At 37.2% G+C, this 26460-nt stretch overlaps 1 protein-coding gene across 1 annotated transcript in view; it reads left to right on the top strand.

The window, feature by feature from the left end:
• Positions 1-24588, top strand: part of GRM8 (glutamate metabotropic receptor 8) — a 759463-nt gene extending 734875 nt beyond the window's left edge. The window contains exons 10-11 of the mRNA XM_036909115.2: positions 18139-18385; positions 24021-24588. Coding sequence (XP_036765010.1) covers positions 18139-18385; positions 24021-24070 — 297 coding nt within the window. The 3' untranslated portion in view covers positions 24071-24588. The remainder of the gene's footprint in view (positions 1-18138; positions 18386-24020) is intronic.
• The last annotated feature ends 1872 nt before the right edge of the window (positions 24589-26460 follow it).

The following is a 26460-nucleotide window of genomic DNA, read 5'->3' as shown; positions in this document are numbered from 1 at the left end:
CATCAAAAAACAGAAAGAAATAAACATCACCCATAATTCCACCTCATAAGAACAGTCAGGGCTAATGTTTTGATTTATTTCCTTTTAACTTTGGTCTTAGAGATAAATATGTCTTGGGCTCATAGCATAGATGCAGTTCTGTCTAAACAAATATTAGTCTTTAAATTATATTGTTTCCCATGGCTGTGCCATTATTATGTATTCATTCTATTTTTGGTCACTAGGTTATGCTAATTTTTAATTTTTTATAAATAATTACTAATCAACATCTTTGTGAATAAATCTTTGTCCACAAATCTGATTTCTTATTTGTTTTAATAGGATATATTCCCAATGGGAAATTATTGACTTGACTAACGATAAATAATCAGGTTAGCATTTTTCATTTCTCCTCATATTGTAAGCAGTGATGGCAGGAAGGTTTCTTTAGCAAGGAATGGATAGGTTTACCTTACTTATTACCAAGTTTCTTTCATACTCTTCCCTGGAGTCCAATTATTTCCAGAGTTTATGGACCATTGCTCCCTTTCCCTTTCAGAGCCATGGAGTCACTGATCTGGTCAAAGGGAAGTAAACAGACTGGAGCCAGACTATCTGGGCTGGAATCCCAGCTGTGCCACTCTCACCCTCTGACCTTGGGCAAGTGGCCTAACAGTTCTGTGTCTCATTTCTTCATTTGTAAAGTGCATATAAACATAGTTCCTTGAAAAAGTTGTACGAATTCATATTAAGTAAAAATGCATATAAAATGCTTACAATGAGCCTGCCACATAATTAACACTGTTGCAAATAGATATAATCTTAGATTTCTAGGATTCTTCTCCCTTCAGGTACTCACTCTGACTTAGGGTTTTTGTCCCAGTGTGTATGCCAGGAAAGTTTTGCTTTCCCCACCCTGACTAGGGTTTTCTGAGGTCCTAAATGGTTCATGGTCTTGGCCAGATGACCTACCTGCTCTTTACCCCGCATTACCTTATTGGCTTGGCTTTGTTTTGTAGTCTTCTTGCTCCACATCACTTTAGGAAAGCCAGAGGTTCCTAAATCCCTTATAATTTGACAGAAAGCCTGGAAGCAGACACACTTGAGGGAAGACGGCAATACTGCATGTATTAACACCCAGCTGGCGTGTATTACTTCACTACCTTCGACACACTTTGTTTTTTATACATTTGTCATATTAAACTCTGTTAGTTTGTCTGGTCAGGAATATTTTTTCCTATTTTACATATGGGGGAAAGAGACTCATAGAAGCTAATTTATTGGCCCGGAGTTACCATAACTGGGGCGTGGGGGTGGGTGTGCAAAGTTAAGCATTTGATTTTGACTTTCTGTTGCTCTCAATCAAATGATCTTTCAATTGCACCAAATTAAGACTCCAGACTATGTTAGCCTTTACTAGTGTGTGCTGATACAATGAGCAACTCAAAAATCAGGAACTTGCAACCCATAATGGCTTGTTTCTCACCTGCATTACCTGTCAGTGGTGACAGCTGTACTCCTGAGGGATAGCCTCCATGTGGGTATACCATTCTCTAGGCATAGAGAAAGAGCAAGCAGCAACCACTCTGATGCCTAACGCTTCTGCTCAGGCATAGTATCCTTTAGATCTGTCTATGGCTCACTGTTTAAAATGTACCACATGATAAACCATGACAAGGCTGGGGTGGAGAAGAAAGCTCTTCCCCTACGAATGGTTCTGGAAATCATATGACAATGGGCAAAGATGTGTAATGATGTTACAGGGGAGGGCAGATGATTAAATAATCTAATACATAATTTAATAGATAATTAAATATAATAAATGATTTAGGGCAATAATCTAATATACAACAGAAATTTATGAATTTAAAAGGACACAAGGGAATGTCTTTACAGCAGAAACAAAGAAGTACTAATGTTCAAAGAAATAAAAAGTTATGGAATTTGGCAAAAGTTTACTCTATGAAAGAACTCTCAATGAAAATTCTGTAGCTCAATTTTTTTTTTTTTTAGGTATCCTGAGATTGGCCAGAGTTGTTTCCAGTGACAAAGAAGTTGGTTAGAGGCAGTGTCAGACAGGAACTAGCTAAGGGAAAGAGGTCAAAAGAGAAAACTGTACATCAGGCGGTGCTAAATTGCTGACTCGGAATTTTAGACTATTAATTTGACAGCTCAACTTCCTTTTGGAAGTGCAGAGTTATACAGGCTTCCTTTCCTATAAACTCCCTCAGGTACTGAAGCCTACATAAAGTGCCTGAACCGAACATTTCTTGAAAGTTTAATAGAAAATCTAGCTTTGTTCTTTCTTTCCCTAACCAAAGACCAAGGTCACTGAACCTAGGAATAAATTTAATGGTTTAGGATTATATATGACAGACTAGATGACAATTCCTTTGGAATTTAGTAATGATGTGAACAAGGTCAGTTGTTACAATCCATCTGAGGATATTGTAACTGTTTTTCTTCCATAGCCGTATACCTTAACCTTCTCCTTGCTCAGCCATTGCACATTAGCCAGAGGGGCTGACTAACCAGTTGTTCAATACAAAACCGCCTGTAGAAAATAATTCAAAGTATATGCTCTTTGTACACAATGTTATTTCCCACTCATATAACATCTGAGACTATTTCTGGTTGACCAGCTACTCCCCTCCATGTAGTGATTCAGGAACCCTGTTTCTTGTATGTGATACTTGGGCAATCCTCTAGTGCCTCATTATCATAAACACCCGGTCAGCAAATAGGGAAAGTGTTTATGGAGAATGTATACACACTTCTTGGTTTCTTGTAATAAATTTCGCAAACCGCTTTTATGCCATTTGTCATTTTTGTTCCCATTATATTGGTTGCAAACTAGTCAGATGGCTACACTAGTTCTAGCCACAATAGTCCTTGTCTGGTCAGGCATTCTCCAGAAACAATTCCATAAAATGGAAGGAGGGCACAGTTTCATACCTATGCCACACCCATTTTCCCAATTAAAAATGTCTTCTTCCCCATAATTTTCTCCTTGATAAGCTTCTATATTTATAACTTCAGACCTGAAGTTGATTGGCAAAGATAATAAAAGGGAAAAAAAGTACAAGACCATTTTTTCCATAACATTAAAAGAAAGAGTACTCAATGTTGTTTCTTCTGTGGTCATTAAAGGTTTCACTTGAGTGCAGTTATTATGAAAATTTCAGTCTTCAGTAATTTGAACATACCTGAAATTTAGTCTATCAGATTTACCAATGGAATAATTTGTCCACATAATTCTGTACTCTTACTCAGAGGAACACAGTTTTAATAATAGCATCCAGATGGTCCTCCATCTTAAGGATAATTTGTGTTCTAAAATTCTGTTTATAATTGATTTGTGGTCTTTGAGATACTGTTTTTTACATACAGTAGTGCATATGGCAATTATCTTCATGCCATCCATAATAGTCTATTTAACCTATCACCTAAATAAGATGCAGGAACTTTGCAATGAAACTGTAGTAAATATTTTGTTGTGAAGTTTGTAATTAACATTAAAAATGCTAGAAATGAGAAGTCATTTTCTGAATATAAATATTTAATTAAAACTCTTGATGCTATAATGCATATAACAGCTATTATAACTACACATACCTTATTTGATAATAGCTGGGTTTTCATTTTTATTACTGAGGAAAATACAAGTTATACCATTTAATACTTGTGTATTTATACTTGGCAAAGTCCACATTCTATCATAGTGAAGTATGGTCAAAGTTAACAGCCCCAATTTTAAAATACTTGAAACAAATCATAATCAGCTTTATTGCAAAACGTCCCTATACACATTTACATTAATTCTAGTACCTTAATAAGCTGCCTGGCAAGCCATTTTCATACAGAAACTTGCACTATGAGAAATGAGAAATACCCAAGCCTTCTGGATATTAGCTACTTGTCACTCCTGGGCAACAGTGCTCACATCACTGAAGCCTGTGAACATAGCTCTATATTTATTCTGAGTGAAAGATGGAATGACTAAAGGAAAATAAAAGGTATTATAAATAATCTCTTACCATTAGATTAAACCAAAAGTATTTTATATAATTTATTACAAGAAATTGCAAAGAATATTTAAGATCTGCACTGTGATCATGACTGTGAGTGGCTGAGATGGGAGTAAAGGGCAACATCATTGGAAATGAGGAGGTTAAGGACATGACAGGTGAGGGAGTGGAACAGTCATTTACATGGATCTAGACTTCATCCAAAATAATCACATTGTTTGGGACAGAGAGCAAGACTGTGGGCAAGGGCTAGATACCCCAGTGAATGAGGGCAAATGGTGGCAGATTGTTTACTGAAACAAGGATGAGAGAGGATATGCAGTTGAATGTTAAGATAGTCTATAAGGTAGGATATTTGAGGAAAAGGATGAATCTGTAATGACCCAAAAGCAGCAAAGGGGAAGAAGGAATGCTCCAACCTTATCGTCTTCCCTGAGGGATATGGATGAAGAGAATAAGAACTGCCATCACTTGAGAGACTGGAGGGGAAACAATACTTTATTCAGGAGTGGACAGGTTTCAGTTAGGACCACAGGGTGGGGGCAGGAAGAAGAGGCTGTGGATGGAGTGTGTGCGGAACAGCACCATGTTACAGGCAGGCCGTAACTGACATACAGGCTAGGGAAGGGGAAAGAGCTGGATGGAATTCAAGAACATTCAGTCTTCGTTTGACGGTTCTGTGGAACATTTAACGCCAAGCTGCATCACTTTGGAAGCTGATGGAGGATCACAGAGTAATCTAATGGCTTTAGTCTCCACCGAACAACCTAGGGCCCTGGTTTGAGAGGGCATGGTCAGCTACCAATGGGTCAGGCCATTCAGGACCTAGGCAGTGGCCCAACTGACCTGAATGGGGGACAAAATGGGACAGCTGCATCCAGTGTATCAGTGAGGCCACTGGAGCTACACTCTTCAGACGGTGGGAAATCTGAGATGACCTCTGGGTTCACTCTCCCAGGAGATTTAGATGCTTGGGTTTCTGGCTGATTCTTGGCTCTAGACTATGTTTTACAAGTTTCTTGGTTCTAACTCATACTTCACAAGCCTCTTTTTCATTTGCAGAACTGCCAGGAGTGTTATGTGAATGTCCAGGAAGGGTCCTGGTGGCTGGCTCAAAGCATTGTGGGAGGGACCTTGGGTTAGTTTCTCATGGAAGACTGTAAGGAGGCTCCTCTTCCTCACCGTCTGCGTTGGCCTCTTCAGGTGCCTGGTTGTGATAATCTTAGCACCTCTGGTGCTTCATTCAGAGTATATGCCTCTGTTATAGCTGTGGGAGCTTTCAGCTTTAGGTGAGATTGCTGAGCAGCCACACTCTCTTTCACATCGTAGAGGTTCTGGAATAATCTGTAAGAAGAGGACCTTCAGGTGTGTCCCAGAAATGTGAGCCTGCTGAATGCATTCTCCACCATTCACTGGTTCTCACTTGGCCCCCACACTTCTTTAAAGTGTGTTTACTAAAAAGCTGTTGTTACCACAAAGAACTGAATCTCCAACATGAGGTTACTGAGGGAGGACACTGTATGTGTGGGTAAAATCTTAATTCTCCTGAATATTTCAGTTGTAGCTGATATGCGTGCAGATCCATGTCTCTATATCAGGCAGGATAGGGGGTAGTTGCACAGAGTCTAAAACAATGTTAGGTCTGAGGTTTTTCCTCCATAGAAATCTGGCTACTTCTACTATCATTTGTATCTTCTGGAAGCACCAGTTCTAGGAATAAGATTTCCTGACACCCAAAGACATCCTTCTATAGACTGTCTCAGAAATGGTGGTGTGGTGAGTCCAGAACTGCCAGGATCTAGGCATGCACATGACAGGAGTAGGTAAAAATAATGCTGGGACAAGGGAGTCGTGATCCCTGAGTTATGACAGATGCCACTCACCGGGTCTGGGACCCAGAGGGGCTTAGGAGGTTTTGAGGCTGAGCTGGGTGTGGAGTTCCATCCTTTCAGAGGAACTCCATTTTCTTTTTCCACAATCACCTTCTCTTAGGACCATCTTCATAAAGGGGTCAGTCTTAATATTCCGGCTCCCCAGAGATAGTCTGTGGGTAATGGGTGAGGGCAGGTCCTGTAACTGTAGCTGGTCTCAGCAACTCTGGAAGAGGTGCTCACCATTTCTTCCTTTCCAAACAGCCATGAGGCCCTACAGGAGACCAAAGGAGGAGACTGAGTATAAGAAAAGTTGTCCCTGCCAATGTATTTTCTGAGCACTTGGATCTCCAATGATGAAAAGGACTGTAAATTTCCTAAGTTCTTAGGCCTTAGCTGTTACAAGATCAAAGCACCGTAAAAGTGCTGATGTAAATACATCACTGGGTGGGAGGTGGGGCCGGAATGGAAGCCGGGAGGGGGCGCTTCCCTTGTCTTGACTCCAAGGTGTATTGGAAGCATTATACTGTCAGTCATGAACACCTTTCTGATTTTAACCCCCGTGGTTTACCATCTATCAAGCTTTTTTTTTTTTTTCACTCAACTCTGAAATCTATTCCCTGGGCAATACTGCCTTTTTTTCTAGATGTGCATATTTAGTGGCATAGATTTATGAATAATATGTTCTCATAATTTGAAAATCTAATTTGTATCTATATTTATATCCTCTACAATTTTTATATTAATAGTATCTCATTGCTCATTTTAAATCAAATATTACCAAGTATGACTTGGTTTTATTAGTTATGTCTCTGGCTTTAGTTTACTCAATTTTCTTTCTGCAATTTAATAGACTATCTTTCATCAGTTCTGAAAATCCTTAACCAGAAAAAGTTTTTCTTTTTACCTATTATATCTCTCTTCTTTTTCTGAGACTCCAAATTGACCTATATTCAAATTTTGCATCATGTTTAATATCATTTTTTCCTGTATTTTTGAATTCTTTACTCTCTGCATGCTTTACTATCTGCCTGGATGTTTTCTACCGACCTACCATTCAGTTCATTAGTCATGTGCTCTACTGTGTCTACTCTGTTGTTAAGCTCACCATTGAATTCAGTTAGTGTATTTTTTTAGTGTTATTATTTTTATTAGACTTCTAAAATATATACATTCCAGTTTTCTGATGAAAGTCTCTTGTCTTACTACATATTTTTTTCAACGCATTTATGTTCAAGTTTCTGTAAACTTTTGTCTAAAAAGTCCTGTATCTAGTGGACCGTTTCTACATCCTGACTTTTTTTCTTTCGGTTTTTGTTATGATCCTGTGTCCTGGCATGGCTGGTTGGTAATCTGTAATTGAATACCTGACACTATACATAAAAAAAATACAGATGTTATGGATGTTTTATTTTCCTCCAGAGAAGCTTCAAATGTCTTATTAATCAGCAGTTAAAGTAGAGGCAGTTCATCTTGCTATAATTGAGGATTGGGATAATTTGAGACCAGGTTTCAGGCATTCTATGAGTTTGTCTGTTTTTGATATTTCTTTTATCAACAGAAAATTATTAGTCAATTTATGTTAGCTAAAAGTCCAAGATGTTTATCATTACCCATCTTCCTTAATGGATCTGAATTCCAACTTTTATTTTCTAAGCACTGAAATACTGCTGCATACTTTGCTTTTTTAGCCTCTGAATTTCAATTATATTTGATTCCTTTTATTTTTGCTTTTTCTGTTGTTCCTCACACTTGAAATTCAGCAAAAACTCAAGAAAAAAAAAAACCTGGTGTAAAATACCAGGTTCACGTCTCTGTAGCACCCTGGAATCTTGGATCCTTAAGTCCTGGTTGCACTGGTAACCCCAAGTGACAGTATTTTGTCTCCCCAGCCCCACGAGGCTGCCGTTTGCCTGCACATTCAGCACTCTAATGCTTGTACATTGAAACGAGCGCATTCCCTGCGGATGAAAGCAGTGGATGAAATGCCTGGATCATATCAGGAAGGTGTTTTTTTTTTTCCTTCCTGGGATCTTGGCTTCATGAGTCTTTGTTGCCTTCATTCCTCTCTCATGCCTCCAAATATGCTTTTATTTTTTATAACTATGATTCTTTTATAACCCAATACTTTATAAAATATTCTCAGTGTATTCTCAGTGGGTGGACTGATTTGATTATAGCTACTCCTTCATAGCAAAAATACGAAGTCCTTCATCTATTGAGATTTTAATTTTAATGGTAAAAAACTCCCGCAATACTTTTTTGATACTTTTTCTGGATGCGTTACTCTTTTAAAATTTATGAAGATGATAATTATTTTTATCTCTGAGGTCTTCTTCCATTAACTTGACTGGATCTATTACCTTGGGTTTTGTTATTCTCTTTGTGAAATGTGATGCTTCCCTCTCATAGTACTGGGTCTCCGTAAGTATTTGCTAATTATTCATCTAATCATCTGTAGCTGTGATTCCCAGTTTGCCTGCCTCTGGTGGCTGTGGACCTGGAGTGCTCCCCATGCAGGAACTGTGTGCTGGCCATGGGTCCTCTGAGTGAAGGGAATCCTTGTCCTTTGCTTGTCACCAGTTCCATCAGCGATTTCACTGCTCTGGCCAGTGGAAATTCAATGCCAAATATCTTCCTTTAAAAATATGTATTTATCCAGCTGTTTGAGTCAATATTTCCAGCTAGATGATTCTGTCAACCACAACAAATTACAGTTCTAAGAGCTCCTTTAGGATCCACAGTGAAGGTTTTTATGAGTGGGGTAGCTGGTTGATGAGAGCAATCTTAAACAAAACACAAACTTTTGAATTCTCAATTAAATTTTAACTAAAGTGTTTTAACTGAGTCTTGGTTATTTTTAAGAAAATTGGTCAACTCTCTTAGCAAAAGGATGATATGCCGATTTGGTGAGGATTCAAGTCAGAGCGGTCCTGCTCTTTCACATCTCTGGGTATCTGTGGGAGCCACATGTGTGTGGGAAGGACATGGGCTTTCAAGTCAGACGAACTCAGTTTTAAATCTTGGCTTTATCTTCATGAATTGTGTGACTTTGAAAATGTTATTTAAATCCTCCAAAATAGACACATTTCTAACTTAGAAGATTACTGTTAGAGGTTTATGTTCATCAAATGTTTAGCATAATGCTGATATCTCAACCTCAATAACTGATATTATGGTTATAATTATAATACAGGACCTAAATACACCTCTTTAATAAACATAAACATCTTTGAGATACTGTTAGTACATTTAAGCACAAACCAATTACAGTCACAGAACTTTTAGAACCCTGAGCGATACGAACTCTCCACTTGTGTTAACCTGTTAGGGCTGCCATAACGTGGTACCATAGACTAGATGACTTAACCAGTATAAAGTTATTTTCTCATGCTTCTGGAGACTGGAAGTCAAGGATCAAGGTGTCAACAGCATTGGCTTCCTCTGAGGCCTCCCTTTCTGGCTTTCAGATGGCCACCTCTCTGAGTCCTCACAAGGTCCTTCCTCTGTTCATACACGTCCCTGCTATGACTCTCTGTGCCCTTATCTACTCTTCTTATAAAGACACCAGACTGGCTTGGGACCACCTGCATCAGTGCCCCACTGATCCAATTCTTTTGTCTTTAGAAAGGGTTATACAGGAAGTATTTAGCTGAGCAATGAGTTACTAATGTCCTTTACAAAATTATAGTTGAAACCATTTCTATTATTTGACCAAATTTCCTTCAATAATATAATCTAAATAACAAATTTCTTCTAAAATTTAAATTTCAGCAAAGCTTCTATCTCCAGACAGGAACTTATAACATTCAAAATATTTTACTTTTTCCCTGATTGCTATGTAATATGTAACTTACAGGTAACTTTTGTTCTTGCAGTAATTATTTCCTCTCCCTTGCTTCTTTTGAACATTTTTATAACTTTTATTCATTTGTTCTCTTCAGGTACATATTATGTTTATTATGTTTGTATCTGTTCAAATCATAATAATTAAAGGTATATCTCCATTACTCTTATTCTCAGTTCTGACCATGCTGTGCAAAATAATAAATTAAAGGTGCTAAAAGGCAGCATGGAAGCAGGAGTCTACAGAGAGAAACATGGAGAAAAATACCTTTAAAGAAGAAATCAATAAACACCCAGCAAGTAGATGCCTCCTATTCATTTGCATGTCACGGTGGAAAATGCAACACCATTGTTTGAGAAGTTGTTTTTTATTGTGCTCTATAAATAATACTTACATAGAGTAATTGAAAATTAAAGACTATACTTTATTTAATAATGCTGTACTTTATGAAATGTCTATCAGGCTTTAATAAATGATTTATCATCCAAATATTAAATATCATGTATATTTAATCATAAACACTCATTATAAAGCCAATATCTGTTCTTCCTCTTTAGAGGATCTTGAGTTTCCTAAAATCTGTCCTTTCCTACCTAAGGGTTCTTCCTGTTGGGTGAAGCTTTATTATTTTCTGCATCTGGTTCCCACCATACCCTGTAAGTCCAAGGTTAAAGATTCAGACTCCAAGTGTGAACTAGCCTAGCTCTGTATCCATTGATTTGACTCTTCATTTTGCTAGCATGTGTCCTGACTGAAAAGGAATGTAACGAGAGGCTGCAAATGGATCGCAGCAAACCCACCTATATGTCTTTCAAAGAAAACCCAATGTAATGTCTCTGACCTATGGATTCAGCAACACTATGATTTCTACCTAACAAGAAAAACACTACACTCAGGTTGGTGATTTTTCCCAGAATGAAACTAGATTATGATTCTTTAAATGTGCTGACCCTAGAGCTTTCCACAAGCACAAAACATATTTCCTTTGAATAAATATTTTGTGCCTCTATCTGTAAAAATGCTAAAAAAACCCCAAAAAACCCAAAATACTCGAGGCTGATTTGGAAAGAGTAATGCTGTGAAGTCGTACTGTGTGAGGCATGAGGAGGATGAATGGGGTACAGGATCAAGGGATGACAGTAATAGGTACTGGCTATTGATTAACATATGTGAGGCACTCTGCCAATATTTTGCATATACTGTCTCTTTAAACCCTGTGAATTAAGTCTATGGAAGTTTATAAATTGTGTGAGTGTGGTATCCTTAGTTACACAGTTCCTGTGTGGGAGTGGGATCCAGGGCCAGCCCAGAGCTCTCATATTTCCTGAGTGAGGACCGTTGACTTATAATTTACATTTTCTATTGCTAGGTTGAGAAAACAAGACAACCCATTATTATCATATTTACAGTTTAAAAGAGCATCATGTTTATCTGTCCAAGAGTTTATGTTCCAGCCTAGACATTGATATGGAGGGGGGGGAATTCAAATTTTCTCTTTTCTAGTTTTAGAATCTGATTTACTATTTCCCTCTTGAAACTGTATGGGCTATTTCCTTAAAATGTCAAATCAAGTGTAGGGATCTACAACACCTCAAAGAATATAGAAAATTTATGTCATCCAGGCAATGTTCTAAGTGTTGAGTTTACAGTGGTAAAAAAAAAAATCGGGTAAAAAGCCCTATACTCATGGAAGTTTTATTCTAGTTAGGGGAAATAGACAATACTTAAGTTACATGAGTAAAATACATAAACTTTTATTCTAGAATATGTTAGATACTGAGGAGTAAAATAAAGCTAGGGAATGCTGGTGGAGGGGTGGGAGGTACAACATTTAATGGCATGTTTAGGGAAGTTCCACTGAGAAAGAACAGTTGAGGATAGACCTAAAGGAAGTGAAGGAACAAGCCTCCAAATGGAAAAGCCGCAAAGTGGAAGCATGCTTGGTAGGTTCCCAGATCAGCCAGGAGAGCAGCATGTGGGGGAGAGAATGAATGAGGGAAAGAGTAAAGCCAGATCAGTTCAGAGGCCACTGGAGGGTCACCATCGATAGAGTCATTGGAGAAATTTGAGAGTAGGGGTGGCCTAACCCAATGCATGAATAATGAGATTATTCTGACTGCCATGTTAAGATCCATCAGATGATCTGGCACAGAGAACAAGGACAGAAGAAGAGAAATCAGTAGAACAGCTGTAGCCATGATCCACATGAGAGATGATTTTGCCTAGACCAGTGTAGTACCAGTGGGGATAATGGGAAATGGCCTAACAAATTTTGAAAATAGAACCTACAGGATTCTTCATAGATGAGGAAGGTAAGAGAGGACTCAAGGATAATTGCAAGGTTTTTGTCCCAACAACTGGAAAAACGGAATTAACAAGACGAGGAAGACCACTGAATGAGCAGGTTTAGAAATGAAGATGTGATTCAGATGCTTTCAGCTGTAGGTATGCATCAGGCATCCGAGGGGAGCTACCCAGAGGGCAAGTGGCTTTCCTGCGAGGAGCCTGGAGTTTGTCAACATGTAAATGGTTTATAAGGCAAGACTGGAAAAATGAAAAAGCAAGCCGACTTGTTTAAAAAGTATTAAAAATTTCAAAACAGCAACAGCAGACAGGTGTGAGGCCCTTCTGGGGCAAGGGGCCTCGGTAGAGGCAGCACACGCAGGAAGCTAGTCCTGGTTTCAGGCCACGGTTCCAAATGTGATGACTGAGAGACTAACGTGGATGGACGGCTGGACCGACGGGTGATGGATGTGGAAGGAATGAGTTCTAGGGTACATCAGTGTACAGATGTTAGAGAGAGGAGGAGGATCCCTCAGAACTGACAAGAAACCTGCAAGGTGTTTGAACTAAGCAAAACAGATAGCAGTCAAATGTTTGATAGGGACTTGCTGGCCGTTCGCTGTTGTCCAGGCTCAGCCAAAAGATCTGCTGTTGTTGCCTCTAGTGTTCGCTGTGTCCAGCTGCCAGGGGAGTTTGATTATAGAGTTTGGATTGTTGCCTGAGTTGGATTTGGGGCTTTTACCACCCACAAGGCAACTCCAGAGTTTATCTGTTAACTTGTCTATTTTTAAAAACATTTTAAATCACTTCTAGCCATTAATGAGATGTCGGAGTCCATTGGCTGGAACCCTGCATAAAAATGAGGGAATAGGTAACAGAAGGAAGAAAAGCAGGCTTCAAGTGTTAATGTAGCTTTCTAACTGGTCGGAGTGTACAAAGCAGCCAAACGGAATCTGACTGACTCTAGCAAAACGGGAGATTTGACCATCAGGGCAAGGCAGAAATATTCAGGAGTAAATAATGAATTTGTTTCTTATTACATGACAGAAATCTGCCTTGGGTGGTAGGTCTTATAACAGGGTACCTTCATTACTAAGAGGTTGAAAATTTACCAAGTTGGATTTCAGAGTCTGTGGAACTCTGTGTGCAGATAGCTGGTTAAAAGTAAAAGACTGACCTTTCTCCTGGACTAACATAATCTCCTCCCCCCTTAACCTTTCCTGGAGTCTTTAATGATTCCAGGCCATGGCCTATATTCAGTAGACCCTGGACATACACAAATGACCCCTTCAGAGAGTGAAGAAGGAGCTGTGACCGGTCCCAGAAAAGATGTCATGTTAGTTTACTCCATTGTGCCAGTTCCTCCGTGTCTTATCCAGAGATCATTCAAGTTTGCTTCTGTGCATCTGACCGCTTCAGGTTCAAATTGGCCATGGGGCGTGGAGGTAGAGGAAGTGACAGACTATCAATAGATGTCGTAGGAAAGATACTCCTCTTCCTCCAGATATTATTATTTTGGAGTGACCCGGGGGCAAAAGGTGGCACATAAAAAATGGTTGCAAGGAAGAAGGTTACATTAACATAGCTGATACTATTGTCAGCATTTCTCCATAGATTTGTGTTGTCTAAAGGAAGTTAATATTGCTCCCTCCCATACCTGGTGGGCTGTAACTTGGATACAGAGAGCCAGTGTATTATTCTAGGAGTGTAGCACAGACACTGACTATGACCCTGACACCAGCAAATAGAGTTGACTTTGGGCAAAATTTTATTCTGCCTGCTTTGATGTAAGATTACCAAGTCCTTTTCCTTGACATCATATAGTTGGAGCATAGCTGCCAGCTATCCAGTGAACGAAACTGCTTTGGATAACTGGCTCACAGGCCCTTCTCTTATCCTCTGTACCTGGAAGGATGCTTTGTTAGTATCCTTTTAGATTCAAAGTTGTAGGGCAAATAATCTTTATGGAGCTACTGCTATTTTGTGCCTTTGAGATATTTTATAAATATTATGTTCATTCCACCCTGTAAAGCTTCCATGAGATAAATATTATTTCCCCTTACATCATAGGTAAGGAATTAAAGTCAGACAGGAAAAGATCATACCATCATCCAATAGCCAGGGAAATTTTATTAGAGTTTGGATTGTCACCTAGCAAGTCAACTTGGAACTTCTATTACCCTACAGACAACTCCTTAGTCACTGTAAACTTCTTATCTTAAAAAGCAACATAAAACAACATTATAAGTGGTGGTTTGGGGACTCAAATACTCATTTTTAATCTTTTAATATAATCTCCTATTTCTTCCTAAATGTAGGAGATACTCAGAATCTTATAATCCATGATGCTAAACATTTAGTTTCTCTTAGAATGAGAGAGGATGGCATTTTTATTTCTATGCTTGTTTTTCTGCTGTTGCTTTCATTGAGGTTATGATCTGTATGACAAATATTCAAAGACAAAGTCCAAAAACTTAGTCTATTCACACTGCAGGCCACTGTAAGGTTTTGGATTTGAGGGTAAAATTTTGTATAGATGTTTTTCCTGTATTAAATTTACATTAAAATTTTTCAGAAGCTGTTTAGAGAGCACACAAGTAAGGCCAGCGTTTTGGTGTAATTTGAAAGCGTAGTGTCTAATGGACACCTTGTAACACCAAGCATGGTACTGCTGAATCCCATGTCATGTTTATCGCATCTTCTATTGAATTGGTTTGCCAAATCAATGAATCCCAATTGGTTTGCCAAATCAATTGATGAATTGGTTTGCCAAATCAATGAATCCATCAATGAAACCAATTCTATTGAATTGGTTTGCCAAATACTGCTGAATCCCATGTCATGTTTATCGCATCTTCTATTGAATTGGTTTGCCAAAAGGATAAACTGCACTAATATGTTTACTATTAATATGGAAACTAATATTCCAGAATCTTCTTGCCTAATATTTAGCAAGATTGAGCTTACTATATAATACAGAAAGTATTCTGAATAAGGGAAGAAAATATCAATAATATTTATGGTACTAGAGAAGATTTACAAGATTTACAAAATCAAAAGCTGTTTATGTATTATATGGACTAATACTATACATTTTAACAAAATCAATAGATTAAGACATATAAAACAGTCCAACCGATCAGTGTGGGTATTCATTATTTCATGGCTGTTTGACCTCTCGAGGTTTTTTGTTTGTTGTTTGCTTGTTTTTTAAGCTAAATTTACTTGGCAGAGTCTGACTGGGACAAAACTGATGGTTACCTATCTGAGTGACTTTAGAATATTTATGTGTGTGGTTGGCATACAGCCATATGCTTTCTTTATCTTTATGTCCTTTCCCTGAAGGCCATTTTCTGTTCAGGCTTTCCACAACAGCGCTAGCTAGAGAAAAGTAGGAATTCAGAGAGATTAACCAAAATATGAGAATCTTACAGTATTCATAATGTGAAGTTGCTTAAAAGTAGGTGGCAAAGCTTAGGGAGATTTATGAGGCTTAAAGGCACACATATCTTCATTTTATCAGCACCTTCTTAATTGTAGTAAATCCTCAGTTCTCTCAAATTTAACATGGAATTTCATTTACCAGCAGGTAGCATAAAAGGTCATGACATATAGTGACATCACTTTACTGAAAGATGTATCTGAATCATGTCTCTTTTAAGGCTGATATGCATGAGCCCACTATATATGACCTCAATTTAGAATCTGGATTTATATCTCTACATTTTGTGTTTCTTACTTAAAACATTATCAACCCTGTGTCATAACCATTACTGACATCCATTTGATAAGGTGAAAAATTATGGAACATATATTCTATAAGATTTGAATCTATAAATCAAATCTTATCTAAATCAGATGTTCTTATAAACCTTCATATACTTAAAAGTAATGAGCAGTTTCTGAGTAACTATTGTGTCTAGTATCTTATGTAGTTTTATAGAGGTATACAGGAAAAACATGTAGGTCATACACTCTAGGGAAGTTTATACCCCAGTTGTATATTTCATATAATTTACTACAGAATTCACATAGGTGGTTATCATCACATTGGTACACATTAGCAAGTGCTTCATTGTGTTCATTTTTTGATGCATAGTGCTTAGAAACAAAATAAAAAAACATAATTTAGATAGGATTTATCATGGAAAGCATCCTGAAGGAGGTGAACTATGGAACAAAGCAATCTTTTATCATCCTGAGAAAGGGTATTCCCATGCTCACGATGTGAAGGACAGCCTTAGTGGTAGATGAATTGAACAGAAAACCCCATATCCTACATGGTATGATTTCACAGACAAGGACAGTCTCTTTGCTGGTGCCTGAAGTTCTCCTCCTGGTGTGGACAGTTCTGTCATCTAAGAGAAACACCTTTCCTAGGAAAAGGCAACCTGAAGCTGATTCAGGAATCAACTTTTGAAGGTGAATGATCTTAAGTCCATCATTTAAAAAGACACACTTACTTTGGGCCCTGAGGATTGCCAGATACAAGTTGACAACTTAACATCTCCAGAGGTATATGAGTGAACAGGTATCAGTGAAAATTAGAAGTGATAAAGGGGAGCTCTTCATAATGTAATACATGGCTTCTTTGTGGCCTCAGTCTTCCATGTTATTTGGGAGAAATTATATTTTGAACTCAGGACATGAAAAATGGAAAGAGAGCAATGGTTTTTATTTTTAAAGCTATGATATATACATACAATGGAATACTATTCATCTTTTAAAAAGAAGGAAATCCTGCCATTTGTGACAGCATGGATGAACCTGTAAGAATTATTGTGTTACGTGAAATTAGCCAAACACAGCAAGACAAGGACGGCATGCTCTTACGTGTGGAATACTCAGACTCACAGAAGCAGAGAGTAGAAAGATGGCTGCCAGGGGCGGGGGAAAGGGAAACGTGGAGCTGTTGACCAAAAGGTGCAAAGTTTCAATTATGCAGGATGAATAAGTCTGGACATCTAATGCTCAGCATGGTGTTAGCAATACTGGAGTTAACAATACTGTACAGTATACTTGAAATTTGCCAAGAGCGTAGATCTGAAGCATTATCATCACGAAAAAAAAGAATGAAAGAAAATGGTAACTGTGAGCTGATGTATATGTTAGTTACTTGATTGTGATGATCATTTCACTATATGTTTATCAAAACATGAAGTTCTATACCATATATATATACATATATACAATTTCTGTTTTTCAATTATACATCAATAACACTGAGGAAGAAAAAAAAGATTAAAATACTATCCTGTTTTCATATCATAAAAGTCAAAAGCTTTTTGAAGTTCAGCTTTTTCAGCTTGTTAAGCTCTAGAATGCAGGAGGAGAAATCACCCAGAGAGCCCTCTCTCTGAACCTACCAGAGCAGTCAGTTCAGTGCAGTGAGGGTAAGGAATGGGCAGAGGGGGAGAATTTTCAAGGTGCAGATGCCAGGACCCTATCTCCAGAGAGTATATTTAAATCTTGGAGGTAGGAAACCTTGCATATTTTATAAAAGCACCCATATTTATTTTGATTGGACATGACCATCGAGAAATGGTCAGCAATTGTTCTTTAGGAGGGCTGTCAAAAAAAGAAAACCCTTACAGCATGCTCATGATTTATCAGGTTTGATAGCTGGAATTTACTTAATGATGTGAAAATGCAAACGAAAGCATTCTCCACCCAATGGTGTGCAATAGTGATGTTCTGGGATATTTCATTCTTCCTCTACTTCCACTATGTATAAGGATCTTCTAGGTTCACTTTTTTGTTAAAAGAATTTCACCTGACACTGTGATACCTCCCTGAAGAAGGGCTGTGCGGCATTAAAGTTAGTCTTGCCAGATGGGTTTTGCTTCCTTCTTTATATATGTTTAATGATAATCTAAAAATGGGAACTGAAGTTCTGTCAGCTTTGTTTGTTTTTTTAAGGAGTTGGGCTTCATAAACAATATGACCTTACCCGGATTTGCAGGGGGATAAAGGAATGCTTCATTGTGATTAAGGGCGATTTCTAACCGTAGCTTCGAATACACATGGAGAAGAGAAGCTGAAATAATTTTAGAAAATGGTTATATGATTTGCTTTCTCTCCAATCAGGCACCAACACTGATTCTTCTTTTTTTTCTCCCCCTCACCTCAGATGTACATCCAGACAACAACACTTACAGTCTCCATGAGTTTAAGTGCTTCGGTGTCTCTGGGCATGCTCTATATGCCCAAGGTTTATATTATAATTTTTCATCCAGAGCAGAACGTTCAAAAACGCAAGAGGAGCTTCAAGGCTGTGGTGACAGCGGCCACCATGCAAAGCAAACTGATCCAAAAAGGAAATGACAGACCAAACGGAGAGGTGAAAAGCGAACTCTGTGAGAGTCTTGAAACCAACAGTAAGTCATCCGTAGACTTTGCGATGGTCGAGAGCGGGAGCGCTTCCTAACGGATGTACGTTGAACATTCTTCTCTTAGTCTTGGGGACTGTGCTGCCTGGTTCCAGGGGCGTGGTGGCACTCGCACACCACGAGGCCATCACAGCAGTGGGAGCATTTGGTTCCGACCAGATGACCGCAAGGCGAGTGGCTCTTCTCCGCAGCATACCCGTGCACACACAAATCTCTTTTACCAAGTGTCACACTCAGGTCTCTCTCTTGAGGCATTTCAGAGCTTGAAGCTTGGAACTGTCCTTCCATTTTTAAAACCTTAACACTGAGGAACTGCTCGCCAATCTGTGGTCGTTCAATATTGGTTGCTTTTTATAGAATGAATAGTTAACTGATATTTATGGAGCATGCTGTCAAAGAGCTCACACCAATAAATGATATGTTATTTAGGTATTTAGGGAAATGAGAAAACTAGTTAGCTAACATTTAGGTGAAGTCATAGTTAATACTTGTTTCCCTCAAATGACCTCCTTCTTTGGCTTCCCTGGATTTTTCCTTCTCGGATACATTAGATAGAAGATAATTAGAGCTCTTCTGTGAAAACCTCATGACCCCAAAAATGGGATCCTTTCCACAGCCACCATCCCACTTTTCCTTTTCTCACGCATCTTCCTCTTCTCTATAATTATCCTGAGGAACCAACGATCGTGATACACTGGCACCCACCTAATCCAGTAGAGTTTAATTGATCTATTCGAGTCTATCCTGGCATCTGTGTAAGAGTAGAATATTGGTTCAAGATTCATATTGTAAAATAACAGAAAGCTGAGTATAGTAACAAAAAGAAATACAACCTTTACTAGATTCTGTACATGGGTCAAAAATAAATAAAAGCTTAGATCCTTGCCTTAGACGTTAGGTTTCCTGTCCATTAGGAATATAACACAGATACTTAGTAATTAAGGATAAAACCCTATGCAAAAATATTCTCTTCCTCTCAGATTCCTCTAGCAAGTTCTATCCCCTATTCTCTGTACTTTTGACACAAAATACAGGAAAGATTAAGAGATGGTTTTGTCTAACTTATTTATTATAACAACTTACAGCTTTCACTAGATTTACAAACTTTCACTAGATTTACAAATCATCAAGATTTCCTGATGAACACTGTCTGCTCTAATGCCCTGTATGCAGGAACATCCTTAGAATAGAAGTATTGATTAATTAAACTTAATTGGCTACAATTACTCTCAGACTTCTTGGAATTATTGATCAGACCCTCTAGGGAGATTACCTTCAGCCTTTTAAGAATTCACAAACACACCCCACATATTCACCTTTCTGCAACCATGGAGCCCTTGAATTGTAAGAAAAGAAATGAAAAGGATGGGTTTTGGTAACAAATCGTTAAAATCATCTCTGATTGTAGGTAAGCAACTGAGTAATTATGGGCCTATTTTGGGCTCTTAGCAAAAGATGGAGTATAACCACCATCAAAGGCATCAGAGTGGAATGCTTGGATTTGAGGGTATAGTTTCATCTGTATTTTTCTACCTTGAAAGCATCAGTGCAGGCAGTTAGAACCTACAGTGGGATGCCAATGAAGTGCTATTGGCCAGTGATATGCTTTGAACATTGGCATTTCTCAGTGTAACTCACCAGAGTCTATGGTTGTACTTGTTTTTTAGCAGCCATCCAGGAAACTTCATATTAATATGATTGCAAATGAGAAGAACCAAATATATAGTGAAACAAATACCAGTCATCCCAGACTCATCTCTGGAAAGTTGTGAGGAAAAAAATTATTAGAGATTTTCCATCCCTTTAAAAAATAAATAGGTTCCCTGAAGAGGAATATTCCCAATATTGATAAAGACTAATTCTATATTATAGAAATGTCTTGTATATTTTCTGTGTTCCTTCTATCATTTTCTGTTGATGTTGAAAAAGAAGTCGTGTTGCAAGCATTTCCCTATTTTGTCTGAAATAAAAATAAATTTATTCTTATTCTATAAGAAGAATTATAAATGTGGGGCTTTATGGAGGGTAAGCTTATAATCTTCTGGAAGAGTCAGGTGCTCACTTTTGAAAAGGAAAAGAAAGTTAAAAAGGGGCATCCAGATAAAGTCAATTACTACTTGAAAGAATGTTAAATCATATTCTGGAGATTTTGGTGTATTCATCTTTTACAAGAGTAGTTTGAATTTTAATAAACTGGGTACAGATAAAGTGATTATAGTTTACACATGCAGGAGAGAAAATGTATGAAAACTTGACATGTCCTTCCACAGCCCCACTCCAGGTAACCGCTGCCGACTTGTTCCGGTGCACATGACTAGGTATCGCGGACTCCTCCTTGCGTCTCTATTACCTTTACAACATGTACGGTGGCTATAATTGAGTTAAAATGAGTATCAATGACCTTAATAACCTAAATGCAATATTTTTCTTCTGAGTATCTTATATCTTCAAAGCTGTAATTGCATATTAGAAAAGCCTTTGTCATTCATTCAGCTACCTGTAACTCAGATTTGAAACACCTCTCAAAATGGGTGGAGCCTATTCTCAATAAATCGAGGGCTGGTTAACCCACTGGAACATACCCACATTGCTGTGTTCTCATACTTTACGCTACCAGGCTTTTGATAAATCCCCGTTACTACGAGGAAATGGCAATGGCGTACACGGAAGTGTTCTGTAAACTGTCAATCACTGTATGAAGGCAAATGTAGCATTGCTGCCATGAAAATATAGATTGGTCCATACTAGAAAAGGCTTAAAATTCAAAAGCTATTTTTTTAGTATGCCTCTTTCTTTCTTCTTTTTTTTTTTAATAGTGTGGGGTTTTAATGACTATGGCTACCACTCCATGTTGGATTATTTTTTTTCTGACCACTTAGCTGTATATTTGATGTACATAATTTTCCTCATGGCCATGGAGCTCTACAAGTCAGAAACTTCATCTTAAAGATGACTTGTTAACACCAGAAATTCCGGTCACACATTTAAGGTTTTAGAGCTTCAAAAGCTACAGAGAATAAAAATAAGTAATGTGAAGTTGGGAGAGCAATGAGACCAGATTAATTACTGAATTTGCAGAATACTACACTTCACACAAAAAATGGTCAAGGGGTGTTTCACATAAGTGTGGTAAGGGAGTTAGAAACAAAGTTGAAATGTATGAATTGATCATCTGTACCAGTTAACAAATGCTGTAACGTGGTATTCCTTAAGCTATGTTCATGAATAATTCATAAAGACAGCTGCTGCTGGAGGAAGCTCTGCTTTCTAGGGCTTATGAACAGTGTGGTGTGCACAGGAAATGCACTGCTGCTGTGTTCAGAAACTGATTTTCACATAAGCATATTCATTGCCCCTGTAAAAACTCCTTAGTAGCTCATATGTACATCTGTGACCCATTTTGTTCGTAGTATTTCCAGGATAAAGGTTCTTGCAAGATATCTGCCATTTCCAGTTTCCTCTCATCCATGTTTTCACGTTGACTAATTCATCCATACTGGCAACCCTGTACTCCCTCTGGTAACCACTGAAAAATTAAGATTACTTTCCTCTCGTGAATTATGGTCTCAAGTCTCAATAGAATGCTCCCATCTTTTTCCCTGGAAGTTACTTGTAAGAGTTAAAAAAAAGAAATTTGAATCTTGAATTACCTATGGAGTCTCAAAGTTGGAATGATGCTTGAAGATGGTATGATCCAAATCACCTTCTGTTGAGTGAAGATCTTCTCAATATCATCTTCAAGGTCTTTTTGGCTCTTGTTCCTCTATTTCAAAATCATTTCATACTTTTCTTTCTAGCTATTTACACATTTGACAGCTATCTCCCCATCTTTACTTATTATTGAAGATAATCGGGCAGAAAGTCGAGCAACTTTTTTAGGGATAATTTTTCTATTATGAGAAATTGTCTTGATCTTGTCTCTAAAGATTATATGAAAGTCCTTCAGAAACATAGTTGAAGTACAGTTTTTATTTTCTTTGAGGAAATGTAGAGGTGTATGAGAACATTATATAAATTAGAAATAAAAAAATAAAAATGGGCATAAAAGTCATTGTAGTTCACTTCACACCAAACCAAATATAACAGACATCTAACCTTTTGGAAGGGGTAAACAGAAAACTAGGCTGCATATTAGTTCTTCCAAACAGCAGTCATTCTGCAACAAATCTACTCTGTCTTCATCCTCACAAAACCCAAGATTGTGGATTTTGGACTAATGGTGAAACTGAGGCCCAGTGACCTGGTTCAGTAACCTTTTCTCACCCACTTTGTAGGAAACTGAATATAATCTAAAACCTCTACTTCCTTTTCACTGGGCCACAATTATAACCTAGAGGAAGTATGAGCAGTGTAGATAATGTGAGCCAGGATGTCACTGTTTTTTGTCATAAAGCTCCTAATATTCAATGAAATAAAAAATAGCAAAAGCATATACAATTAGCACTTTCTTGGTCTATCTGCATTTCTTTTCATGATCATGAACTTTGTATGCTCTTGTTCTCTGGTGAAAACTTGTCTGGTGAATCCCAGTGTTGATGTTAACTAAAACTGAATCAGTCTGATTATGAGTTATTTCAGAGGAGGAGTTTTTTAATATAATGGAAATACAATTCCCTTGTATAATGTTCAAAAAGTAAATAATTCTCTAAAAATCTGTTTCACTCTGAATTGGATTTATGTAGTGAGATACATATGTACTTAATATTACTTTCATATCTTTTGTGTTATGATTATTCACTTCAGAATTCTACTGAAAAATAGGCCATCGTATTTAAAATTTAGAAAAGATGTGATTTAGTCTGTCACACCTTTCAAAAGACCGAAAGGAATTATTTGTATTGATTTATATTCTCTGAAAATTTAAGCATGAATATAAACTTGACTTAGAATATTTTGTTATTCTTATCTTTCTAATCATCTTACAATAATGGGTTTTACTTCATACTAAGTTGGCACCATAATAATTTAATATTTATTTCCTTTGAGTCTTTATTTTTAAACACTTCCATTTGTGTCCTTTGATTGAAACCAGACCACAAATATGTATTGGCAATATTATATTTATTTTAATATTAACAAAAATTCTGTATATTTGGTATTTTACTATGTTCACTTCTAGAATCTAAAAGTATTCTTTATTTTTAAGTGGAGGATACATTCATTCTCAAGGCACAGCTAGTTATTAATTACTGACCCTTTCTTGGTCATCCAGTCAGACTCAAATAATTGAGGTCATCAAGTTAGGTTGTAAATTTTTTTTCTTGTATTTTTAGGATACTTAATTTATCTGCTCTTCCATTTTTCATATTGTAAATCTTTGTTACTCAAAGCACACATTTAAACTGAATTTCACCTAATTTTATTAAAGATTAGAACTTGAAAATATCCAGTGTTCTGTCAAATCCCTATGCTATAAATGAGACTACTGGTTTTACAGATTAAAACTGCTGTGGCAATTTCATTCCTATGAGCACTGAATGCCTACTACATAGTTTAAAAAATAATAAGTTACAATGTTATAAGAACTGACTCATAAAAAGTCTTTACAGGATTTGAATTATAAAATCATCTTCACAAGATAATTTATTATATACTGTTAATTTGTCTTAATTTGTCTTAACAGCTTCCTCTACCAAGACAACATATATCAGTTACAGCAATCATTCAATCTGAAACAACGAAATGACACAATATGAAGAAATCTGGAGTGTGATCTTAAACAATGAACATGACACAGCCAAAAAACGCACTCCTGGGGATCTCCGTAGACTACAATCAATCAAATCAATACTCAGTCTTTTAAGGAACAAAAAGGAGCCATGAGCCAAAAGTATCAAGAACAGAGTGAAGAATCCCGTATCATACACTACAACCAATGAGTGTCAAGCTAAAGTATTGCGTACTTGTGAGCAGTTAAAAAAAAAAAAAAATCACAAAAGGAAAACTAATGTTAGCTTGTGAAAAAAAATACTGTTGAAATAAACCATGTCTGATGTTATTCTTGTAAGTATTTTTCTGTGATTGTGAGAACTCCCGTTCCTGTCCCACATTGTTCAACTTGTATAAGACAATGGATCTGTTTCTTGTAATGGCTGACCGGATTGAAGCCCTGGGTTGTGCTAAAAATAAATGCAATGGTTGACGCATGCAATTTTTTATACAAATAATTTATTTCTAATAATAAAGGAATGTTTTGCAAATGTTGAGAGTTGTTTCGTTCCAGTTTTAAAGCCAGGGAAAACTCTTTATTCGGCACTTCTGCTGTTACTTAACTCTTTATGTAAAAGCCCTAATGTTCCAGGGAAATTGGTTTTCCTTGAGGAATCTGTTTTTGTATATTCATGTGTATATGAAGAAGATTGTCTTTTTTTCCTATATGAAAGAGCATTATGTGTGTAAGATTTTGCGAATATTTCAAAATTTATGTGGTAACTTTTCATAGTAATTGCTTTTTTATGAAGAATCAAGCAATAGCTTGAGGTAAATTGCTTCAGGTATTATAATTAACAAATGATGAGGTAAACTTCACTTGGGAGCATGTAATATGCAAATCAGCATCTAAGGGTATATACAGTGTTGCTGAAACTCTTCATTTTCTAAGTCAAAAGTTTCGCATAATCAAATATTCCAAGGTATGCGCTATTAGCCTTTTCTCACCTGGACCTAGTATTTACTGAAATCAGTGGAGTAATGGGCCTTACCCAGTACATTCCTCAAAGCCCAGAATTAGCATATTTATTCCCTTGGCATCACTAAAGAAATCACAGTTCAGATAACATGTCAGTGCTTTCTTATTTTCCAAGTGAAAACATTCACTGGTTCATAGAACAGTATCATTAAAGAGAGAAAACAGGGAGCCTGCGTCATGCTAAGAACCCACGCTAGGAGAGATAAAAAGTGCCACTAAAGGCTTTCAGATCTGTTAGCATTTTCGTCATGGGCTCCTCTATTCTGTACAATCCCAGTCATCCATCAAGTCAATGGGTCTCTCCAATCATTCTGTTAGTAAATGTTCTCTCTGCTGAGTTAGCGTGGATGCCTCATTGCACTCCTTATAGATAAAAAGAAAGAGCTATCTGTGCTCTGTAACTTCAACCCAGATATTGACAGTCACATTATTTAATAGAGAGGGTTGAAGTAGCATAGCTCAGAGTCCTGTAGCACATGGTAACATTTCCTAGGGATCTACACAGACAGAAAGCCGCACACACAGGGAAATGTGTGCTTTATTGACCTTTGGTTGGGTTCCTCCTAATAGCATTTGTTGTTTGTAGATAATGTTTAGATCAAATATTCAAAATTTCAGATAATCTGAATTATTGATAAATACAATCCTGTAGTCAGGATCTTAATCCCACCTCTAGATGTGCCTTTCTAGATAAAACCTAGTTTAAAACAACATAAACGCATCACTGCATATTCAGTATATTTTCCTGTGACATATAGCTCAGAACTAATAGCCATGCTACCAAGAGAAGTAATATGCATAGTGTAATTTTTAAGTTGATAGTTCTCTTCATGTTGGGGATTGTTAGTGGTTTTTAAGTTTTTTGACTTTTTAATTAGTATTCATATGTTTAGTTGAAAAAAATGCTTGAATTTTAGAAGCCTTGCTTTTTACTCAGAGAGCAAAATTCAGGTATATTTTTATATTTTCATTATTCATTGACTCTAATCAGGGTAAGGATGCAACAGGGTGATAATGAGAGCAGAGCTGGTGCTGTGGCTAAAGGTGGGTTATGACAATGATAACTTTTTTCTTTTAAGGCTTTAGGAAGAAAAATGAAATATTAAGCATAATTTATGACATTTCAGAATCGTTACTCCTATTACAAACTTACCAATGGAATTTTTCTCCATAATTACTTTTATAAATAATTGATACTTGTTCGGTGTTCTACAAAATTTAAACTCATTGTAAGCTGAATAATAGTTCTTGTGGACTTACATATCCCAGTCATCCTTTACAACATTATCTCAGTGGGAAACTTGCTTCTTGATGAACCTGGCAGTGGGAGGATAAACTCCCTCAACCTAGTACAGTAGGCATTGGAGAATTCTGA

The sequence above is a fragment of the Manis pentadactyla genome, chromosome 7, assembly GCF_030020395.1.
Source record: "Manis pentadactyla isolate mManPen7 chromosome 7, mManPen7.hap1, whole genome shotgun sequence".
In the NCBI taxonomy this organism is placed as follows: Eukaryota; Metazoa; Chordata; class Mammalia; order Pholidota; family Manidae; genus Manis; species Manis pentadactyla.
The sequence above is the reverse complement of the archived record's forward strand: the minus strand, read 5'-3'. Positions and strand labels throughout refer to the sequence as shown.